This window comes from Chelonia mydas, chromosome 10 (assembly GCF_015237465.2).
Source record: "Chelonia mydas isolate rCheMyd1 chromosome 10, rCheMyd1.pri.v2, whole genome shotgun sequence".
Taxonomy (NCBI): Eukaryota; Metazoa; Chordata; order Testudines; family Cheloniidae; genus Chelonia; species Chelonia mydas.
The window spans coordinates 13694554-13718482 of NC_051250.2; the positions used below are offsets into that span (position 1 = coordinate 13694554).

General features: G+C 43.0%; 1 protein-coding gene across 4 annotated transcripts in view; it reads left to right on the forward strand.

Annotated features, from left to right (window-relative positions):
• The first annotated feature begins 221 nt into the window (after positions 1–221).
• Positions 222–23929, forward strand: part of PDGFA (platelet derived growth factor subunit A) — a 29243-nt gene continuing 5535 nt past the window's right edge. For 2 of the 4 annotated variants that reach the window (XR_003565502.3, XM_007065364.4), the window contains exons 1-5: positions 231–1082; positions 2662–2758; positions 10770–10874; positions 13249–13436; positions 22534–22660. Coding sequence is in view for 2 of the 4 variants with exons in the window: in XM_007065364.4 (XP_007065426.1) it covers positions 1020–1082; positions 2662–2758; positions 10770–10874; positions 13249–13436; positions 22534–22660 (580 nt within the window). In the remaining 2 variants the exon portion in view is untranslated. Of the gene's footprint in view, positions 1083–2661; positions 2759–10769; positions 10875–13248; positions 13437–22533; positions 22661–23929 lie in introns of all 4 variants that reach the window. The other 2 variants (XM_027827696.3, XR_003565503.3) reach the window with 2 other exon arrangements.

Below are 23929 nucleotides of genomic sequence, written 5' to 3' on the forward strand. Positions count from 1 at the left end.
GGAGGGGGCAGATAGCCCCCTCCCCCGGTTTTGCAGGGTCTCTTCTTTCCCCAGTGCGGGGCTCAGCTGCCAGGTGGCTTTGCAGCGTGCGAGGTTGGAGACTGCCGCAGGAAGCCCCCAGCCCCTCCCACTACTTGTTGTTTGCTGCCTGGAGTACTCTGGGGGGGGGGGGGGGAGAGGGAGGCGCATGGGGTGGGAGGGTGCCTGTGGTATATTCTCCTCCTCGGGATTATTTCACACTCCAGACAGCTCAAGAACCCTCCCTGGGAGTTCCGAGTCCTCGCTCCGATCGGCAGAGCCGGTGCCGGCCCCCCGGGGATTTAAACCTGGCCTGTCTCCCGTGCAAAGTGGGGAAGAAACTGCACCAGGCCGCCTGTGATCTTGCAATATTGCTCCGATTTATTTTTTTTTAACCTCACCCCAGCCGGGGCGGCGGGGGAGGGAAAAGCGGGGGGCATTTTTCAGCAAGAGAAACATTTCGGTCCCTATAAATAAAGATCCATTTACTGGGGGGGGGATCGGGGGGGGGAAGGGTAGTGGAGGACCGGGGGAGGGGGGCGATCTTGCGATACATAAATAATTAAAGGAACCTGCTGCTGCTGGGGTTTGCCTCCTGCCGGGGAAGGGAGGCGGGTTTGAAGCGCTCCCGCATGTCTGGAGGGGGGCGAGCTTGTCTCAGACAGGTGATGGGCGTTTCGGCTGCGCTCCGGATTGACTCCTTGGGTTTCACTTTGGTCTGATCTAAGCAAATATGCAGAAGTACCGGCTGGTCTAGTCCTAAAGCCAAGAGGAGCGCGCGAGAGAGCAGCAGAAGCGGAGCTCCTCTAGCCAAGGGAACATACAAATCCCCCAAGCAAGTCCCCCCCCACACCTCAACGTGGACGAAGAGCCCCGAGCCGCACGCCTCACCGTGTCTTTCCCCGAGGGATGGTACTGAATTTCCCAGCCACAGGAGCCGGGCTGGAGCTCCGACACAGCACCCTGACCTTTGATTCGTGCCCCCAGTGTCTTAGAACGCGATGAGGACCTGGGCTTGCATTTTGCTGATAGGGTTTTGCTACCTTCCCTTTGCGTTTCCTGAGGTAGGTGAGACTGGCTTCTTGCATTGTTAATTCCTAGGGCTCAGCAGCGGTGGGGGGTTGGAAAGAGTGTTTAGAAGGTCGTTTGGGAGGGGGAAAGCTCCTAGTTTTAACCCTGGCCGGGGGAGATCGTTTGTTAGTTCCCTCCAGGGCATCTCTCAGTATTGCTGCCGGGGGAAGCGATTCACCGCGGTTGCTAGAATTTTGCAAAGGCAAAAACCAAGTTGCCATGTAGGGTGCAAATGGGTGAGCGGAATGACCGTGCATTTTGCTCCAGGGCTGTTTGCTGGCTGCATGCTTTTTGGAAAAAAATTGCATACCCACCCCGTTCCAGTTTGCGACACCCATCGGAACGCAAACGGCCTTGGGATTATTTGCAAAGAAATCCGTGCTCGGACCTGTTGTTGCATGGCAAGGAGCAGGAATTATAGCGCGGTTTCCTGCTAACAAGAAACTAGAATGAAACCGCTAATAAAATGACCGAGGAGCAGTTACTCTGCTGGGTTCATATACACACACGATCTGGGTTTAAAACCGAAATCATTAAAACCTCCTCTCCCCTCTTCAGAGCTGAAGTTGTTCTTGTGCGGCCAAAAATGTAAAAATAAATATCCCTTTGCACCTATTTATTTGGAGCCCAACCAGGGAGCAGTGGGGTGTAGTCTGACCTAAACCCATTCGTATAGTCCTACCGTGTGGGCAGTAGATTCCTATGGAGAGAGATCTAAGAGAAACATGATTTTCTGTCTCTCTGGGGATCATTACAGGTGGCCATTTGTAGGGGGAAATTTGAGGGAATTTGTAAGGCAATTGAAACCCCACTTTGCCTCTCGCTAGCGGCACAAGGCACATGCCCACCCCAAAGCATCACACCTGGGGGGTTGTTATTATTAATTATTATTTTTGTAAGTTTCATTTTCGTTTATACGTGCAGCGTGGGTACTTGTTCTAGGATACGTGATTTCTCTCTGCCTCCCGACAGACGTTGGGGGAAGCTGCTGACGCCCTGGGTTGGTGTGAGCTTATAACCAGCTTGAAAACTTTGTTTTATCCCCTTCCTGTGAGTTTCTGGGAGGTTTAAGGATCTCTCCACCTGGCAGAAACTTTAAACCAGCTCAAAGATGAAAGTGTTAAACAATTGCTCAGGGGTTTGGGTTTCAGAGTCGTGGCGCATTTCAGCTTGATCTCTTCTGCTGGTGGTGATGGCTCTATGAAATCATAAACACCTAGGCACCCTCTCTCTCCCCCTGCCTGTGCACAACAGCGGGGCTATCAAGCGGTGGTGGACGCAGGACGACTCCAAACCCTGTGGAGGGGAGATTTTAAATGTCTAATCGCAACACGTCCTCCGACGCAAGGCGATGCCTAAAATGAGTTACTTGAAAATGTTAAGCAAGGAGCCTGTTGAATAGAATTTCATGCGAAAAGCCCCATTCCACTTGCATAGTGGGGTGCAGGGTAGAATCAGCTCAGAGCTTTCAGGGGCGTCCATAGGCACGCTCAGGCTGCAGTGCTCATGTACTCAGAGGTGATCCTGGAGCAGGAGGGGGAAGCAATGATTTGGTGTTTTGTCTGTTTGAAGGAAGCTGAAATCCCTCAGGAGCTAATCGAGAGGCTGGCTCACAGCGAAATCCACAGCATCCGCGATTTGCAGCGCCTCCTGGAGATTGATTCCGTAGGTAAATTAGTCTCTTTCCTTCCTTCCCTTTTTATTCCACTGTTCAGAGGGATGGCACCTGGGCCCACAGATCAGCACGTGTCTGTTTGTGGGGATGGCTTTAAAGAGACGGTTTCTGAATATTCCATTCACTCCTTTCTAGCGCTGGGTGGGCTGACAGACCTAGCCCAAAGATCAGAATCCAAAGCAGGGAAACCAGAGGAGGAGGATGATGAGTCAGGCGTTTCTCCCCAATCCCAGCAGGGTTCTTAGGAAAGTCCAAGAACAGTTACCCCAGACAAGGATCCATTTCCAAACCAGGCTTATTTTGCATTTAAAAATGAAACCGTCGAAAAGTGAGCAGACACCAAATAAACTTGGTGCACTTTTTTCTCGGTGTAATATTAATGTTGGTGACCTTTGTACTGTGAGACCTCTTTATCAGCAAAAAAAAAAAAGAATTTCCATAATTATTATGTTATTCCACTGTACCGTTATCTTTAAACTACTGTGTGAGAGTCATTTAAAATATTTGCAACAATATTTATGAATGAAGTAATGTCTCTCCAAGATCTGGGGCTTATTGAAAGGAAAATAAACTGTCCATACTGATTTTAAACAGGAACCTTCCTATGGAGCTTACAGACACTCATTCAGAAGAGAATAGCAGGAGGTTATTTTCTGCACCATTAGGCTTGTGAGACCGTACACTTCACTAATGTTCTACACTGGAACAAATGATTGCAGTTTGGAATCAGATCTCAGAATCATTGCATTATTGAGTCAGAATCATTACAGTTGATGCACTTAGCTGTTGGTGGTTTCTTCCGTTAGTTTGTGAAAGAATAAAACAAACAGATGCATCCTCCATGAACCCAGGGTAAACCTCTACCTTTCTAAAAGCACAAACAAAAAGTCAATGAGTTGTTGCTTGCATTGGTATTGGGAGAGCTCCACTGAAACCGTATGGTATGCATTTTGGTAAAATATAGACTAGGCTCAATCCCCTTCATTCAATGTTGCAACATCTTTTTAAATGTTAACTTGTCTTATTTTTTTTTAAAGTGAAGTAATAGTGAACAGAAATGTACCAGAAACATAGTTTACAGACACGGCTTTCCTTTTTCGTGATGCTGAGCAGTAACTGGTGTCCCATTAAGCTGAAGTTTCAAATACTCATCTCCTTTCACATTGCTTTGCCATAATGGCTGATTACTAATACTGTTAAACACATTCTTTCTTCAAAAACCCTCTTATCCATCTTGATTTTGGGTTGGTCTGAAATTTTTAGAGAGAAGTTCTGCTCTGATTGTCATTGGGATTAAATAAGCTTTCACAATAGGGACAAAATAAGGAATCCATATGTCCCCACCTAAAATTGTGCTTTATACCGTTCAAGTGCATAAGGACCTAATCCTGATTCCATTGGAGTTAGTGAATATTTTAGCTCCCGAGGGAGATGCCTGAGCACTTAGGAATTTGAACAGATTTTTTATTTCCTGTGCCTTTGAGTCAATAACTGGTAGATACAAGACTATATTATTTTAAAATATGGCAGTGAATGGAGCAGAGCAGAGGAACTTATTCCAGGCTATAATTACTTACCTAATTGCAAATATCAAGCAGAAACAGTACTGAAAAATTAAGAAGTTAACCATAAATGTGTTATTTCATTTTGCTGTTTTACTGCAAAGCATCAGTCAGAAAGCACCAGAAAAACAGGAAATATAAATATTTTAATATTTGAATATGAAACATTAATATTTTAGGGCATGAACTTATAAAAATTCCAAGGATCCAGTCCTGCACCTTTATTTTTACTTATGTGAGTAGTCCTTATCCAAGCATTAAACTCTATTACTCTATTCTGACTAATAGTTTCAGGACTGGGCCCTGATGGAGGTAGGTAGGCATTTATAATCTTAGTTTATGCTTAAACACATCACTGGACCCAATCCTGCAGTCTTTACTTTCATGAGTAATCCTTAGACCCCAAGTATTATTATAGCTATACAAAATCAATTAAAATTGAATTCAGTGGGTATACTTTGGAGATAAAGGATTGCAGGATTGGGCGTGTTTATTGTATGTGAGGTTAGCATGGGCTAGAAAGTTAGATGTCTGATGGTTAGCACTGCTAAGATAACATTTCACGCAATACTCTTTCTTTTGGTTTAATATATTTGTTACTTAGAATAATAACTACATTTTAAAAGGGTTGGTTCAATTAAGATCTATGCAGCAGTTATGTTGGTGATTTTGCAGCATTTACTCTGATAAATTATAGATTGCACAAAAAACTCCCAAATCCAAAAAACTCAAACCAAAACTCCACGCAGCCCATCCAGTTATCACTTTCTCCCTCATTTTAGTGTGTAACCTTGAACATCCTTCCTCAAGTGACTAGCTCTAGTAAACTCAATAGATCTTCTCAAATCAGTGAGAATTGCTCTTTTGGGCAAGGGTTTGCAGAATTAGGCTTTCATGTAGTAAATGTCTGACTTTCCTAAGAAATGTATAGCTCAGTAAGGGGCAGAGTCAGTGGAAATTGGGAGAGAGAGGTCACTTTCTCTCTCACACTGTAAAACAAACACAGTATATGTTTTTCACAAGTAAGTCTTTTAAGTCAGAGTGGGCAGCTCTTCCTTGCATTCTGACAGATTTTGACTCGATCTTGTACTGCAAGGATGACTGATAACCCCTTCATAAAATTAGAAACCACACCCCCACACCATCTGGCATATTACTTAAAGCAAAACATTATCCAACACGGTGCTTATCAATGTTTTCAATAAAGAAAATCTGGGCCAAATTCTTCCTTGTTTGCCAGAAGCTGGGAATGGGTGACGGGATGGATCACTTGATGATCACCAGTTCTGTTCATTCCCTCTGAAACACCTGGCATTGGCCACTGTCAGAAGACAGGATACTGGGCTAGATGGACCTTTGGTTTGACGCAGTATGGCCATTCTTATGTTGTTATGCTCTTATGACCTGATCCTGCACTCCCTAGTCTAAGAAAACTAGGACGGAAGGCAATAGGAGTTTTGTTTCAGTAAGGATCCCAGAAACAGGTCCCTGTGAAAGTTACACTGATGTAAATCCATTGAGTTCCACTGAGAGCAGAATCAAACCCTGGCTACTTAAAATATAAAGCATGCATGATCCCAGCTAGTAAATATCTCTAGCATTCAAGGTCCACAACTTTACTACTAATAGCTAAGAGAATAAATCACCAAAAAAGAGGCATTTCCTCTACTCTGCCTGCAAAATCTCTTTCGCTAGCAGTGTGGTGCTTACTATTCACACACTACCTTCTCCCTTCTGTCCTGTGGGTGGTAGAGTTCATTTAATCATCTAGTAGATTTGCCTCCTGGCTCATCACTGCTTGGACTGAGATGAGAATCTCCCACAGAGGGAACAATAGTTTCCCTGTACTAGTGGATGATGTTGGAGCATCAACCAGGAAATTCTGGTGCTGCTACAATGCTAAATTCTAATGGTGTATTATAAAATAACACACACAGATGGAAAAATTGGTTTTATGTTAGTTCATTAAATCACAAAGAGTCTAATTCATTAAAAGCTCCTGTTGACTTTAGCAGTCTTTGGACCAAGCCCCAGTTTAAAAATGGACAAGGATGCAGATATTATCTTCTGTTAGGCCAGCTGAAAACAGTGAAGGAGGCAAGCTTTTGAGATATGTCTGTATTTTGCTCTCTTCTTCTCCCTCCCCTCCTGCGACATGATGTAGGGAATGTGGCTCTGGAAAGCTTAAATACTATAATGTTATTCTTTTTAGTTACTAAATTACAACTCTCCACAGAAAAATGCATCCTACATGTTACTATTTTAATTTCTTTTAGTAGATCAAAGTTTAAAACTTAGACAGTCTCTGAGTTTGGATATCACAAGGACATATTTTAGACCGGATAGAAATATGATCAAACTGTCTGATTTTGCCTTGGGCTTTTGGGAGTAGGACTGATTTGTAAGAGAGATTGTATTTGTTATTGTACATTGTATTGAATTCCTGAAAGAGAAACAATGAGAATTTCATAAGCTGATGATGATACCAGGAACCTTGGGCCTCCATTTCTTGTACACACATCAAGATGATACTTATTTAGCAGAATACAACTAAGCGCACCATTTGGGACTGTACCTTATGCACAAAAATTACATGTGAAAACGAGGATACCATACAGATATATAAGTATGTAACAGTTGCTTTAGTTTTAGGGCACTTTTCACATGCTTATTTAGAGAGTACAGTAATCACATTATTGGCAGTGTTATAGGAATGCTGAGATTTATGTATTAGCTACTCCGTGACATAGTGGAAAAATGCCAATCTGACAAAAAGAACAATTTCAACTACATTAAGGGACTGACCAGAGCTAATGGCTAGATTTTTTTTCTACCCATCATCAGAATGTTGTCAGTGCATCAGTGCATAAAAGATTAAAGAGAAATTATTTGATCAGCTGCCATGAAAACATTTGTTTTATTAAATGAACTACCCCATCTTAAAAGAGAGTGGCATTCATCTTGCTCAGCACAGCATCCTCAAAGTTGACTTAGCAACCAGTACTTTTCAACGTTTATAAATTGGGAATCATACTTTTTTTCTTATATTCAGATTTCTCAACTCTCTGCTCTTAGGACCTAATCCTGCAAGGTGCTTAGCACCCACAGCTCTCTGTTCTGGATTGCTGAAACAGCGTTGTTTTAACCATTAAAATGGTAAAAATTCCTCTTCTTTCATTGATTTCAGTGGAAGTTAGGAGCCTAAATACCTTTGTGGGCCCAGGTGCCAAGAGGGATACAAAATAGGCTAACTGCCTTCAGTTACAATAACTCTTGCAGTAACCACATGCTCCACAATTCTGCTTATAAAAAGACACCAATGATTGAGTGAAAAAAAAGCATTTTGTACGTACGTTTCATAATGCATTTAGATTTCAGTGGAACTTGTTTCACAGTCAGCTGTGTTAGCAGTAGGGTAGCTCCACTTTTTTTTGCTTTCAGGACTTGCACCCTGCTGGGCATATGGTTGTGAACCAATTGCATTTTATAGTGATACAGCAAGATACAGTATAAGCCAAGGGCCTTCAGCGCCTTACAAGTTATCTTAGAATAAGCACATCCAGCATGTCATTTTGCTTGTAACCTGATGGTAGCATAAGACTAAATGGAATTCTGAGTTGTGCAACTGCGGTGTCATAAACACGTGGTTTCACATAGTGGTGGGTTGATGAGATTACTTCCTGGATCTTACCTGATTCATAAAACAATATAGTATGACTGAGTTATGCTAAATCGGAGCTTTGCCCAGTAAGGGACGGAGGATTGGAATCTGGTACTCCGGGCTGCTCCACAATTCATTTCTTTTTTCAGCAAGATGGCCGCTACCAGCAGGAGGCTAGGCTCAGGAGTATCAGTTTTACAGATAGCCTTTACTTTTTAAACCCTGTTTGCAGGTAAGCAGAGTGGCTTTGCACCCTGTGCAAGTCAGGCTCTTGTGCTAAGCAGAATGAATGCAGCTTGCTTTTGCATAGGGTGACCATATTTCCCCAAAGAGAAAATGGGACACCCCACTGGCCGGCCTGAGTCCGCCCCGCTGCCCACCCACTCGCAGGGCCGGCCTGAGGTTCCCCTCCCTGGGGCCATCTGAGGCCCCCTCCCGCCCACCTGGGACTGGCCTGAGGTCCCCCTCCCACTAAGGGCCGGCCCAAGTCCCCGCCCCAAGCCACTCTCCTTAGCCCTCCCTCCAGCGCAGGACTGGTGTTGCCACTCCCCCCCCCTGCACCCCCCGCATGTACTTCCACACCCCTGATAAGGGTCACGACCCACTTTTTTTTTTTTTTTACAAAACTGTGTGTTTGTCGAGTTTGTTCTTGCCCACTGATGCTTAGTCAGTAAGAGCCAACAGGGCAAAGGCACAGTTTTGCCAAAAAAAGTCAGGATGGCTGGGAGAGGGCCTAAAAAAGGGACTGTCGTGGCCAAAACGGGACATATGGTTGCCCTGCTTTTGCACTGTAGTTTCTTGCATCAAAGAGGGAGAGGTAGCCAGTGCTTAATGATCTCCCAGCATATGGGAAATCATTAAGGGTTTGGTCCTGAGAGGTGGTGAGTACCCGCAGACCCCACTGAGTAAAAAGAACATGCCAGATGCTCAGCTAGTGTAAATCAGCATAGCTTCACTCACCTAAGAGTGGAAGGATGGCCTAGTGGCATTGGGGTGGGACTTGGGATTCAGTTCCCAGCTCAGCTACCTACTTCCTATTATTGTAATGATACAAAACTGAGGTATAGGGTGGATTAAGTGACATATCCTAGGTGACCTTGGATATGTCACTTAATCCACCCCGTGCCCCAGTTTTCTTTCTGTAAAATGGGAGCAATATTTCCTTACCCTTCAAGGGTGTTGTGAGGCTAAAAGCCAGTAGTGATCGCGAGGTGTTCAGACACTCCTGTGATGAAGGCCACATACATACCTAGACAGATTGGGTTCAACGGGGCTGTGCTGATTTACACCACCCCCACAGGATCATTCCCACTGTTTTAGGAAATGGGCAGGATTTGCCAACAGGTGAGTGGAAGTGTTTGCTGGAGGCTACAATTGCATAGCCCACTTAGTCTGCTTTTTTCCACTTATAAGAAAAGAGGAATTACACACTTGAGGGCATGTGGTTCCTTCTAGGCTGCTGAAGGCACCCGGGCTCTGTCTTTATGTCTCACTATGCACCCGAGGCGTGCAATTATTTCACAGCCGCATGCTCGGTTGGGTGTGATTCCTTGGGTGTGTGTGCGTGGGGCGGGAAGGAGTCGGTTTATTTATAGAGCAGCCATGTGTGATCCATACTGTTAACATAGTTAACAGGTTCCACTAGAGTCTGGATACATTATGAAACATGCATATGAATGCACTGGAAGCAGAAAGGACTGCAGCGTTTAGAAGGCATGCAAAGCTATAGAAAACAGGAGACCATTACATGCTGTTAGCAAGCAGAGAGTGTAATTGATTTTTTGTATGCCACCCACTTGTATTTTGTGTGCGTGTTACAGTTCTCCTTGAAGGCATTGGTGAAACCTATACAACAGCCCATTATGTCACAGAGGGCATTCCACTAGGCAGATTACCACACACACGAGATGTGTTGGAATTTAGTTACATTTCAGTCTGCATTTTGTTTATACCAGCAATGCAGTATGTGCTCATATCCTTCTGAAACCCACTGCATGTGACACGACCTGGACTGCTTCACTTCACAAAACCAAATAGCGGAGCTGTCATTTTGTTGTTGTATACGATAAATGAAATGCCAAGTTTTCCATCTTTGCTTTTTCTCATGGCCCTTTAACCCATGTGGTAGGCTTATTTAGGGAACGAGACAAGCCTGGATGCAATCCCAGAGTCTGCAGTAGCTTCAGATGCCCCTCCAAAGGTTAGGATACTTCACAAGGGATTTGTTCTGCAACAGAGAGACCAAAAGGAAACCCAAACTAGTTATTGCTTGTTCTTGAGTTAGCCAGACAAGAGAAAGTTTATAGTAACAGCATTATTACTACAACACCGTATTTTGTATTACGTAGACTCACACCACCAGAACTCTTGGAACTTCTTATAAGAGAACTTCAATCTGTGTATTAGCATCATGAAATATTGTTATTCTAATTTCTACACCTAGATCCAGTTAGAAAGTTTATTATACCTTTCACAGGAAAAATGCAACAGAATTAAAACAGAATTGCCCCTGTATCATACAACACAGAGAGTTTCTATATTTTTCCATAAAACCAATATTAAAGAGTTAAAAATGCACGTTTGTGTGAGAAATTCTGCATTAAGTTCTGCCCTTATGCCCCTGCAGTTTTATTGGCAGGAGTCTCACAGGATTGTATATTAAGGCAGGATTTGATCCTATATATATGGCTGACGCATATTCTTATACATTAATGGTGGAGAATTAAAGTGACTGTCGTGCTTATGACACAGTTAAGGTCTGATATTGTGTTTTCTACTTTAGGATATGATGATGTTTCAGAAACAAACTTGAGATCTCATAGTGTTCATTCTGCTAAACATGTTCAAGAGAATCACCCTGTACCCATTCGCAGAAAAAGAAGCATTGGTAAGAAACAACAAGCTGTTTGTGCTTAAAGAACAAAATCGTGGGGGGCTCCTTTGATTAGTCATGCAAGACACTTCATTGTGCAAAATAAAAAGTAGAAAGTAAAATGGTCTTTTCCTTTGAGTATGTCACTTTTCCAAAGTCAGTTGTTGCATCAGTCACCTTCTGCTGGGTAATCTATCCACAAGAGACAAGCATGAATAAATTCTTTACATTCACTGTCGTGTTGCAGCATGTTAAAAGGGAGACCTTAGCTGGAAAATGTGGTGATATTCAATGTATAATTCATAGTGTGGGGAACAATTACTGCAATTTTCTTTTTTTAAAAAAACATCAACAGTTGGTAGAGTTTTCAGGACAGAAGCTCTAGAAAAGGAAACAGCTTGACTCTTTAATTCAAAACCAGTTTATCCAAAAATTGAGAGCAAGACTGAAGTGCTATGACATTAATTCCCATCATTACACAAGGGACCAGGCATGTTTACAAGGCATTTTTCTAATAAGTATTAATGATGGTTTCAAACAAAAGCCTGGATATAAAATGAAATAGATGTTAATTGACTTCAAAATGGCATTTTTATGCAACACTTGTTACAAATGATTAGGTCTTACTGATTTACCATTTAATATATCTTTGGAAAACATGCATATTCTTATATGCTGTGGGCAATTCCTAATCAGTATATTTTAACTTTAGACTAAGATCTCATGAAACATACAGCAGAGCACACTGTTAGCATGGATTTGCACTGTGAATTGGCAACTGCAGACTCCTCACACTGAATGCCTCTAGAGAACAATGCTTCTAAAACCACCTGCTACACTTGGCACCTTATTCTGTAAGGTGCTGAATGCGTCCCATTTAAAGTCGATGGGAATGGCAGTCTTAGCATTTTGTAGGAGCTGCCCGGTATCTTGCACTATCAGGCCCTTAATTGGCCTAGTTAACAGCATTGTAGGGAGTGAGAAGCATCCTTCCTCTGCTGTGATATTTACCCACCCTATAGAGTTGTTTTTAAGTTTCCTCTGGGGGCTTGCCCATCGAAACGATCCTCTTCCCAAACCAAATCAAAGCAAATGTGATCCTAGGCTTTCAAGTTACAGGTTCAAACCAGATCACATTTTCTTTTCTTTATACTTCTATTGAGGATATTGAAGAGCATCCCAACTTCATCATACCCCAGCAGCTTAGCCTCTTTAACTGGACAGCAAAAAACAAGCTGCCTTCAGATAAATTCTCACCATTCAAATTTCCCCGTTGGGGTTGCCATAACAGAGATAAAGCATTCTTTGCCAGCCCATCTGGTCCTGGAGTCAAGAATGTCACTTCTTGAGTAGTCCTAGCTCTTATCATCCCAGGGTGCAAGAGATCTCAGGTTTGTGGATCTTGGATTGTTCATATGTCAGCTAAATGCACTGTGACTGAGCTGTCACCGAGCAATATCTCACAACATTGCTTTATTGCACAGCAGACATTATACAGCTAACCCTCAAATGCCTGAAACCTTTGTTTGTAAACTGGTCTTTCAGCAGCAGAAAGTTGCTGTAGATTGAGACCTGGTAAAATAATTTGCACAGCTGAACATAGTATTATAGGTTTCAGAGTAGCAGCCGTGTTAGTCTGTATTCGCAAAAAGAAAAGGAGGACTTGTGGCACCTTAGAGACACTTTTGGTCATGGTTTCGCCTTGTTAAAAAAATCAAGCCATGCATCATTTTCCCAGCTTCATTCAGAAATAAGGACTGCTGCCATTTGTATGACCGCTTGGTGGTGACCACTGCAGAACTGAAAGTTGGAGAAAGTTGTGTCATAAACTAAGGGATGGTGCATGGTGTAGCAATTACAGAAGCAGATTGTGTGCAGTTTATTAAATGTGCTTTGTATGTGTGAAATATACATAGATGCACATTATGGCCCTTATCCTGGAAAACAGCAAAGCTTCCACTGACTTCTATGGTTCAGGACCAGTCCCTATCCAGCTATCTGATCAGGAACTAGTACAACAGTGAGAGTTTCAGACGGTGTCCTTGCCTGCTGTCACCTTTCAGACAGTCTGTGCCTCCCATTTATTTGTGCGCGCTCTGACCTGCACTGGGACTTGGGCGGTGGAAAGCCGTCGTCTCGTGAGCTGGGTGTTTGGAGCAACTCAGTCTTCACTCTGGGGTAGCATGCACAGTTGAACGGGAGGCAAGCAGTAACAGCTTATCCAAGCCCAGCACAAAGGCTTTTCGTTAATGTCAGCAATAGGAGCATAGAGCACTTGTCGCAAAAGCCTGGGTGGGAATCACTCTCTTAAGCACGTAGTGGTGTGAGCATGTGTGCTCTAAAGCGAGAACAGCTGTTCACCTGGAAGTCTGGGTTCTTCTGTTTGCAGAGGAAGCCATTCCTGCCGTCTGCAAAACAAGAACTGTTATATACGAGATACCTCGGAGTCAGATCGATCCCACGTCTGCTAATTTCCTGATATGGCCACCGTGTGTGGAGGTGAAACGTTGTACTGGCTGTTGCAATACCAGCAGCATGAAATGCCAGCCATCACGGATACATCACAGAAGTGTCAAGGTGAGCAAATTCTGGTTGTAGGGATATAACTGTAAGAGTTTGGGAGCTTCAGACATTCTTGTGTGCATCCCGTTTAGCATCTACCTTTACCACCCTAGCAAAGTCAGTTAGATATCTTGCTCCCTTGTAAGTGAGCAGATGCCTTTCATAAAATATGATTAGTGGAAAATGTTATTTTTGGATTTGATTTTCATGGATTCCTTTCATTTTCCTTTATATCTAAAAAAAAAAAAAATAGTTTTGATTGTGTCTTTCCCACGATCTCTCCCAGAACAGATCTTGAATTTAAAAGATAGAATGACTCGAGGGGCGTTGGACTGCAAAATCCACTGCACAGAATTACATTTCTTTAATTAAATATTGTGCAGCCTAAATTGGGCTTTTATATGTGACAATATAACACTTTTGATCTGAAAAAATGTCTTCCAAGTTATTGTATCCCTGGGGTTAAGAGACTCAAGGCTTCATGCTATATTTATTCATTAAGCAAAATCCATTTCTCCCTGCCACAGGCTTCTGGTAAATATTACATGAAGTGGATGGTATTTCTTGTATTTTGCTCTCATTTAGATCAGTGCAATTCAGCAGTTACTCTGCTGAAGTCAACGGAGTTGCACCAGCATGAGTGAGAATCACATTTCAGAATCACATTTCATTAACCTCTGGGCCCCATGCGTGCCTGAAAATTCGAAGGTCAAAATTCTATTTTTTAAAAATTCAAATATGGATTTGCCTGGTAGGATATAAGGAGTGCAGCAGCCACTGTGGTTTACTGAGTAATTATAAGAGGTGCTTCTAACACATTTATTTGGTCATTGTGTATTCCAAGTACAAAGCGCAACATCCCAACCAATGATGAATTGTCTGAACCCCCGAAAAAGTGTCTGAGTTTTTTAATGGGCAAGGAAAATTTTCACACTCTGATAAGCTGGAAAACACCTGAACAGATTTTTTCAGTCTTTCCAAAAATAGTTATACTTTTCACTTACATGCCATCATTCCTTTGTGGATCTTGATACACTTTGCAAATATAATTAAAAATAAATAAATAAATAAATCAGGGACAACTCGATTAACTGCTGGGCTGAGAACAAAGTGAGAAGTCTAAGCCCCAAAGTGTAAGCCACTTAAAATAGAGACCTAGAATGAAAGTGCCTCCCTACCTGTAACCATCATATCACTGGTGAACGCAATGCTAGCACCTTTGGGCCCAGTCCTGCTCCCATTGAGTTCTCTGGGCCAGATTCTATAGTTAATATGCAAACATGGTGCAAAGAGGTGAAAATCAAGCTGCAAATGCCGAGCAGAGAATTTCCCTGGCTGATGAGAATTTCTGCTGGTGCATCTGTACCACAACCCGGTCTCCACCCCTCCATCTCCCACTGAACTGGAGGGGGCAGGGAGTGAGCGGGCCACAGCAATCCCCCACTGGCGTAGGATGTATTAAGGAACGTAAGCCAGTGATAGAGTTTAAAACTTAGGCAGCAGCTTTAAGTTATGCCAGTGCTGGGCCTGTCATCTCCCCACCATTACTGCGCCAAGGAATCTGTCTCACTGTCTCACACGGTTCAGTGATGCACATTGGTCCCCTTCAGGATTACATTAATTTTATTAAAAGTTACCCTATCAGGCAAGATGATTTTATGGCAGCATTAATAAGGTGAGACCAATGATATCGATATACACATCGGCCAGTTCTTCAGAAAATTCCAAGGCAAGTCCCCTGCTCCAAACAGTAATTAAGAAGCAAGAAGGACAAGAGGTCAAATAGAAACAGGATGCTCATTGTCGAGGTTGCCCACTGACCCCACAGTCTCATCAGAAATCTCTGAACAGAATCTGTATTTGTATCCTCCAGAGTTGGCTTCTCTCGTAGGCTTTGATATAATTAATTGTTGGGTGAGCCTTTTGGAAATCCTGTATTTAGAGCTCAGGGGGTGTGCATGCCATTATCTAGCAAAGCCCTGCATGAGGGTCCCAGGAAAGGTAGGAGTTGTTTTGGGGGGGCTTGTCTGGGTTATTCCTGGAATGCAGTTGAGAGCTCTCTTGTTTTTTCCATGATGTCAGGCTGGATAAAAGCGCTCTTTTGATTAGGACTGAAAGGGCTTTCCTCCTTCCCCTTTCATTGACAAGGTGGTGAGATCATAGCATGCCTACTCACACTGCAAAAATGTCCACCCAGAAAGGTCAGTGAGTGGGTTTGCAGACGTATTATCTCACAGGCCAAAGCAAAGGAGGTTTCTTTATGCTCTTGTGGACAAAGTTATCATTTATCAATTAGTCAGAGTGTTAGGGCTGGAATGCGAGGGCTTAGTGCAGGTGCATTGAAGGTGGGTGCAGGCATTAGGGGCATTCCTTTCCTAGGACTTGAGCCTAAGGCCACTGAGATCAATGGAAAGATTCCCATAGACTTCAGTGAGCTTTGGATTAGACCCCGTGTACACCAGGCAGGGGGCTGCTGCTGCGGAGCCAAGCAGTGCTCTGGGCCAGCACTGCTGGTGGCCCTGGCCTCCCACAAAGGGGCATGGGGACAGGGGTGCTTTGACCTTTCTCCACTTCCCAATGAGCCAGTGGACTTGGCTGGCATTAATACAGCCGGGCACAGGCTGCATCCTTTCAGAGGGTGATGGAGCTCAGACTCCAGGATATGCTCCTTTTGGGGCTCCCTCTGCCTTCAGGCCCCTCTGAAATCTCCCTACCTCCAAATGCAGCCAATAGTTTTAATAGTCACAGCGTGATCCTTTGTTCTTAGCTTGAAAACAAGCCATCTGATACTATGGAATCTCTTTCCTCGCTGAGCGATCAACAAAAAGCAGGGTCTGAGAAGTGGAGCTGCTGCATGGCAGCACAGAGAGCACCTATGTCGGATGTATCTCCCTTTCCCCACGGGAATATGTTTTAAACAGTCTGTTCATAAATAGCATGAAAGAACGCCTGTTTGATTGAAATGAAATGCCTGTTTTAAAGTCACTCTCCCTTGTTGACCCTCAGGTGCATATAAGCACAAGTTCTGTTGCTTGTATTTTTATGCTAACATACTCGAGGATTCAGTAATTGGACCAGACTTGAAGTGTTTGCCGTTTCTTTTATTGAACCTCTGAATATCTTTTCTGACCCGGCTACTGAAAAGTCTGAACCACGGTGCAAAAGCAAATTGCTTGGTCCTGCAGAATTTTGACTTTGGGAATTCCTCTGTGATTAGCACATGGCAAGGAATCCAGTCGCTCCCTAGTGCCAGCTGGTGGAGTGTGATTTTTTTTTTTTAATGTCACTTGTGGAAGCATTTTCTTTAACTGTGCCTGTTGCTGCAACAAAACTCAATTCATAATGCTTAGAGGTTTCATTGGTTTTATATTTGTTCCAGAAATATGTCAGGTAGATGAAGTTTTAACCAACCCAAGGACCTGGGATATCCCTTTGTTTGGCATTTCCTGAAGTTTACTTAACTGGGTCAGCCCAATAGCAGTCATGAAAAAACCCACATCTTTCCATTCAGCAGATCTGCTGGTTTGTTCCTAGCCAGGAGAGCAGATGTGAACATTATGGAGCAAATCCTGTTCCCAATGCCAATCCCGAGTAGCTGAGCTGGGTGTTAGGGATCTCTGCAGGAACAGCAGGGAGCAATCTTCCTTTCCAATCTGTGGAGCAATAGCAGAAGGGCTCCATCCACTCTCCTTATCCGCTACTTCAGGTGTAATAGCTCTGATGGATTTGGAGCTGCTCTGCATTAATTTATGAATGTTGCACATTGACCTGGTTAATGGGATGTTTACTGTATGGAGGTGCTGGTGTAATTCAATAAGGGGCTGTTGGGAAAGACAAGCAGGAAGGGAAAGAGTAGCCCAAGATAAGCCACTTCTCAGCAGACAAACACTTGAGAGTCATTCAGAGACAGTGCCAGGGCAGGAAAGGGCAGATACGCAAGAGATCAAAAGAACTCTTGCTCGTTTAAAAAGGAACACTTCCTCAAGAGAAAGAGGTGGTTGTTCAGGAGAACCAGACTGAGATGCATGGACCTGATGGGGGTATCTTCCTTGGTGACCATCAAGGGATGATAAGCCTTTCGGTAAGACAAACAAGCAGATAGAGTGTTTCTTGTTATAAAATTCTTTTTCTTGAAATGTCTTGTTCTTTCTGTTAAAAGAAACAATACTTTGGTTTTAAGAAGGCTGTCTGATCCCTGGATATCACTAGACTCCTGAAGGAAAGAACCGCGGGTACCCAAGTTCAGTTAGACCTGCTGGGTAAGAATGGTTGATCCACAGAGTGCTGTAGCCCAGAGCCTGGTGTAAGAGAGGGAGAATTGCAGAATTCCACTCCGCCATGGGTTAAGGTCTGCAGACTGGGAGACATGACAGATATGTGTTGCTTGGTGCACTACTGGAAGGTGTTCAGATAATATGGTGATGAGTGCAGTATAAGAACGAGTAGAGTAGAGAGCAGATGCATTCAGTGAGACCAGAAAGGAAACAGAGGTGCAGTAACTGTACAATAGCCTCTACAGTCTTTGTATCCCCCATCACATGCAGGGGTCAGTGGCTGGTGAGTCCCTACAGCAGTAAATCCAGCAACCCTACACCCAAAGAACCCTCATGGCTCCCTTATCTGGCCTCCTCTACACTGTAAAATGGAACCGTAGTGGTTCCTCTACCAGCAAGGCCTTCTGGACTAATTGTGCGTATCCTGGTAGGCGGTCCATGAGGTCACACATGTATGGTTTAGGGGCCATGGACATCTAGGTAGCAAGAATCTATCTGTAACAAAGCATTTCTTGAGGAGTGTAGTGGATTCTTATCTCTTCAGTGTCCCTGTTAGTGTCCAGGGCCAGGCCGTAGTTTCCCTCTGAGGTAGGTTTAGTGCTTCCAGTCAAAACAAAAGTCCTCCCCTTCCAGGGCAACCACATGAATCCAAAGCAAAATGATACAAAATGGTCCTCTGGTCCTCTCCAGGTTCAACAATCCTCATTCCTGAGGCAAAGCTAATCAGATTCTCTGTCTTCACTGCGCTAAGTATACTCTTTTCCTGTGACTCAGAGCTAAATGGCTCTTTCCTTGGTCCACCATGGGCCACAGCTCTCTCCCCATTCATGTAGGGGAGTGAAAAAGGGACTTCCTCCTACTCTTTCTGGAAGCACCAGTCTGAGCCCCTAATTGTGTGGCCAAAATCAGGCCTCAATCCCTCACCAATACTGTTTGCCCTATACTTTGTCCTTCATATGCTTTGTCACTACCCTGGGTTTCTTTCACTAGGCCTCCTCCTAGGTCCTAGCCACAGCCTCTTCCAGGCTGTTTCCTCTGCTCTCTTGGTGAAGAGCCACACATCGAGTCTGATCTCTCCCCAGTTTCTCCTCTTCTGAGGGAAAGCTGCTCCTTATATTCCCTGATGCTGCTTCCCATCATGTCTTGCTGCATCGTACAATTTCCAGTGTCCCTCTGGGGACTACATCTTTCAATATTCTCTTGTTTTGTGCTGAAAGGGGACCAGGCAATACTTGATCTTTAACTTCCCTTTAAGAGCAATTGCAAACCCCATAACAGGTAGCGTTATAATAGTTCTTGTTCCATAAAACACAATTGTGCAGTGACTTTTTGACCTATTATAGGCAAATGCACCTTGCCTCAGCTGTGGTTTGACTCCAGCTGACTTCTTTGTGTCTAGTTAAAACGCAACAGACCTCTGTCTTCGTTCTTTAACTTGAGACCTCAGTTGCAATTTTTAGAATTGCCCAGGTTCATAGAGCTTCATTCCATCATACCATTGCTAATCCACTTCTGAGCTAGAGCAAACTGATGCCTTTGTTAGTCATTTCATTTCTGAAAAGCATCCTAATGCAGGATTTTATTTCATGCCTGGTATGTTAAACAGTGACCATCCAAGTGGGTTTTGTTGTTGTTGAGTGTTATAGTAAAAGTCATCTCCCATGCTGAGAGGTTTCTTGTAAGTTCTTGTACAGAATTAATTTTGTTATTATGCTGGTGGGGTTCTCAGGGTTTTCATGCCCAGAGTCCTGCCTTTTTCCTCTGCTTTGAGTCTCTGATTTCCATGAGACTCTGCATTGCAGCCTGCCTGGGAAAACTCATTGCCATTCCTTATGTATCACTGTTGAACAATTTGAAACATTGCCTTCCCCTTGGGGCTGAGGATACCATCAAGTGTTCCCACCAGACCAGATATTTTTATCTGAGCAACATAACTTTCCCCTATGCTCCCTTCCCCTCTTCCCTTCACTCCCTCCCCTCTCCTTCCTCATACACAATAGGAATGTGGAATAGAGACCATAGAGGTACAGAACATAGACCCTAACCTTCATATTATGGTACAATTATTTAAATGTAATATTAGGAGGAAATTAAAAAGAAACACAAATGGAACTTGTCTCCCCCATCGTTTTTATAAGTAATATTTTTGGTGGATTTTATTGTTGTTGAAGGTTTTTGGTTTTGTTGCATTAGAGAAAGATGAAGGAAGCCCATGTTGAAATCAGTGGCTTGCTGAAGACTAACCATTTCAAAGCAATGGGTAGTACACAATAGCGTGTAGTTATCCTTCTCTTGCGAGCAACAAGATAGGGACAAAAAGAATGCAAACCTACAGTTGGATCCTGTGATGTCAAAATAGCCATGGTGTTTTACATCAGCTGAGAATCTGGCCCAGAGCCTACTGTTTTAGCTTAGCATTAATTATAGATCCCATGGTGGCAGCAGGTGTTATGAGACAACACAGATTTAGGAATTTAATTGTATTTGATGTTGCTTTAGCTTGAGAAATTGAATGTTTACAGCACTTTATAAATCTTCAGTCTTAACTTGCGTTGCCTGAAGGAGAAAGAGGAGCCTGGGGGCTGCTTTTTTGTTTGTTTTAATTTACAATGCACTTCACTAAAAACCGTAGCTTTTAATTGGTCAGTGTGAAGTAGGTTATCATCATAGAGTCTCTAAGTATCTCCTCCTACATCTTCCAGTGCATGTAGTATAAAGTAAGGAGCGGAAGGTGTGTATATGTAGTTATCTCAATTTGGAAAAAAATAGAGATGGTCTAAAATAAAGGTAGATTACAGTTTTAGTTGCAAGTAATTTTTGATGATGCTGGTTAATTCCAACAATTGGAATATGCATGGCAGATATCAAAGCCATTTCATAATTGCTGGGTCTCTTTCTAGGTCTCTGGTTATAGAGGTCTTAATCGCTGTTTGTTATTGTGAATTTTCAGGATTAGTCATCCTTTGATGCCGGATGACTCAAATGTACCATACACTTTCAAATCTTTGCATTCAAAGCCTTGCTAGAGTTATACTCTGATAGATGAGCCTGAAACATATTGCTGTGACCCATTGTTGACCCTTCAGCAGAGCATTCTGACATGTTAGAACCAGCTCTAAATCTTTTTGTATGGAAATCTGACAGCTTCAGAAAATGTCTTTAATGTGGACATTTTAACTACTGCATCTGTCCGTGCAGAACTGTTGTTTGTTGGGCAAATGCAAATAGGCTCCAGATCTTGTTGACAAAAGGGCGCCATGACTGAAATGTAGGTTTGAAATCTTGGCTCTATTGAAGTCGGTGGCAAAACTCCCACTGATTTTAACGGGGCCCAGTGTTTCACTCTAGGCTCTGGGTACTCTCATTCAGTTGTCCATTGGTCATGTGTGTCCAGAAAGCTAAAGGATGGTTTCTGACAGCTGGGAAGTATAATTTCCCCTCCCTCCCCATGTTATGAGAAGGATTTGCTGCTTTTGGAAGGACAGAGGGTCAATGTTTTCTCAGTGCTAAGATCAAGGAGCATTAAAAGCCCCAACAAACAAATCAATTCACAGTTAGCAAAAGGGTCTAGTAAAAATTGTGGACACTGATCATTTTTTAACAACCCTGCCTATTTTAATGATATACCGATTGACTGGTGCTATGTCCTCAGAGCACCACATGTGTGTCAATCATCTCAGTGTGCAAGGGATCAGAGGCCCAGTCTCTCGATTTCTCTCTGTCTCTAATTTGTGTAAAATAATACAGTATCCGCACTATTAGGTTTCATTGCTGTCCATGACAGCCCATCTTTACAGCCCCCTACTGTCAGATGGGAGGCACATTTTGGATGTCTCCCTAGTGCCGAGCAGGATTGCAAAGCAAAGCAGCTAGAAGATTCCCCTTTGGGTGTGGTTCTTTCCTCAGCACAAGGCCCTGTCTATAATGGTTTCACTCAGGTTTAATCTCAGTGGTGGTTGCACAGGGCTCTAAGAAGGTCAGGCTGGCCAGCGTGAATGGGGCCAGTGCAAGTTAGAACAAGGTTTAAAATCTGTGTTCTATCTTCGCTCTCTTCCAGAGCTAGAATATGGTCCACGCTAGCTCACCAAACTGTGTTAGAACCTGTTTGTACTGTATTTAAGCATATTTGCTATGTAAAGGCTAGACTGGGCCTGGAATGTACCTGGAACCTAAATACTAGTTAAATATGTGCTCAGTATATCTGAAGAGGTAACATTTCCATACAGTAGAGAGAGAACATCAAGCAAGATGGATGTGTCTCAGCAAAGACTTTAAAAAAAAAACTGTTAATCTCCTTTTCATTTTCTTCCTAGTTCTCCTTTAAAGGTAAGTGAGCTCTCATTTACCTGGAGATTGCCCAGAGTTGCTGCAAGAAGCTTACAGGACAGAGAGGGGGTGTCCCTTGTGAGATTTGGAGCTAGGTTCTCAAAACAGCACTGGTGCTTTCCATGTCTTCGCTGTTTGCCTTAGTCTTAAAAACAACAGGTAGTTCAACATAACCCTGGTGAAATGTTGTAGAGAGAAAAATATATTCGAATCTGTAAATTCAGCAGACAAATGCAGATTTGAGACTGAATATGAAACTTTACCTTGACTTAGAAAAATCCTGAAATATAGAATTGCTCAAACCCCATGAATGGGAAATCAAACTCTTGGAGAAAAAAAACCTGGTCTGTTTGGAACTGCTAAATTTGTATAAAGGATGTGTCATGAAATAAGTGTGTGATGTATGTGATGCTCTACCAGGATAGAGGTGGTTTATATAGATATGTAACCACTTGTCTTAAATCCTGTTATGCATTAATGTGTCTAAGTACAAACACCATTCTTTTTTTTAGGTGGCAAAAGTGGAGTATGTTAGAAAAAAGCCAAAATTAAAAGAAGTTCTGGTGAGGTTAGAAGAGCATATGGAATGCACCTGCACACCATCAAATTCTAATTCAGATTATCGAGAAGAGGAGACTGGTATGTCATCCTTTTATTTTTGTACATGTACTTTTATCAGATGGGAACTTATATTTGTAGTAAAGAATATGGACCCAACCCTGCTCCCGTTGACCTCACTGAGAACCCCTCTGGTTTGAAGGCATGAAATTAGAACAGGATTTGGGTTGTATATAAAAATTTGGATTCAAAGTTGAAATTGCAGCAGTTTTCTTTAGTGCAGCCTTTAAATTAAACGTAAACTGCATAACATAAAGATCTTGCCTAACTGATTTGAAGGTTATGCTATTTGTATCTTGCTGGTAAATTCTATCAAGTAATGACTCTTCTGAGATAGAGTTAAGGCTGACAATTCCCTTTACTAAAGGGAAAACCAGGTTTGAAATGAATAGAACATTTTATTTAAAAAGAATTTAAATGTTCAAAAGTAAGGAATTTTGGAATTAAGTTTCCTACTGCAGCCTTTATTCAGTTTTCATTTCTCTACGCATCTTTGCAGAGATTGTCGCCAGTTGTCACATTAAACTTATGCCTGGCTTGTTGAGACTATGAATTACAGAAAAAAGGGGGATTTATGATAGCCCAGGTTCTCTCCTGTACCCAGATCCACTGATCTCAGGGGCTAGGAGGCATTCAGGAAGCTGGGTACGGAGCAAGCTGCCCAGGCCTTGGCCCAACCCTGGTGTAAGTCAGAGCAGCCTAGCAGTTTACTTTAAGTTATGCCAGATCACTGGGCACCCTAAAGGGTCATACACCAGTTTTAGACTTGGTGGAGTGCTGGTGCCCCCAGGGATGAGGCAGGCAGTGTAGCAGCTGGCGATGGTGGATAATGTATAGGGAGGACAGGTACAGGTAGATCTTTGGCCTATCTGTGGCAGGGTTTTTTTTTCCTGCAGACTGTAGTAGGAACATTCATGGGGTTATTGTGTGATGTCTTGCCTATATCAGGAGATAAAGTAGTGTTTTCTGTTGCTGAGAAAATAGTTGGCCTGATAAACCATTAGGTTGTTCCAGTGTGGTGCCTGTGTAACTCCATTGCAGTCAACCAGAACACAAGATGTTATAATCTCTAGCTGTAAATGGGAGGATGATCTGGTGAAGGATCAAGGCTTAATTCCATATGGATTAGGGGGCCTGATCCAAAGCCTACTGAAAGACTTCCACTGACTTCAGTGGGTTTGGGATCAGGCCTTAGCTGGTTAGCTAGTTTATAAATTTGTCTGTAGAGTTTTGGCAGGGAGAGTGTACTTCTGGACTCCATGTTAGGAAGGGATTGGACAACGATAAACA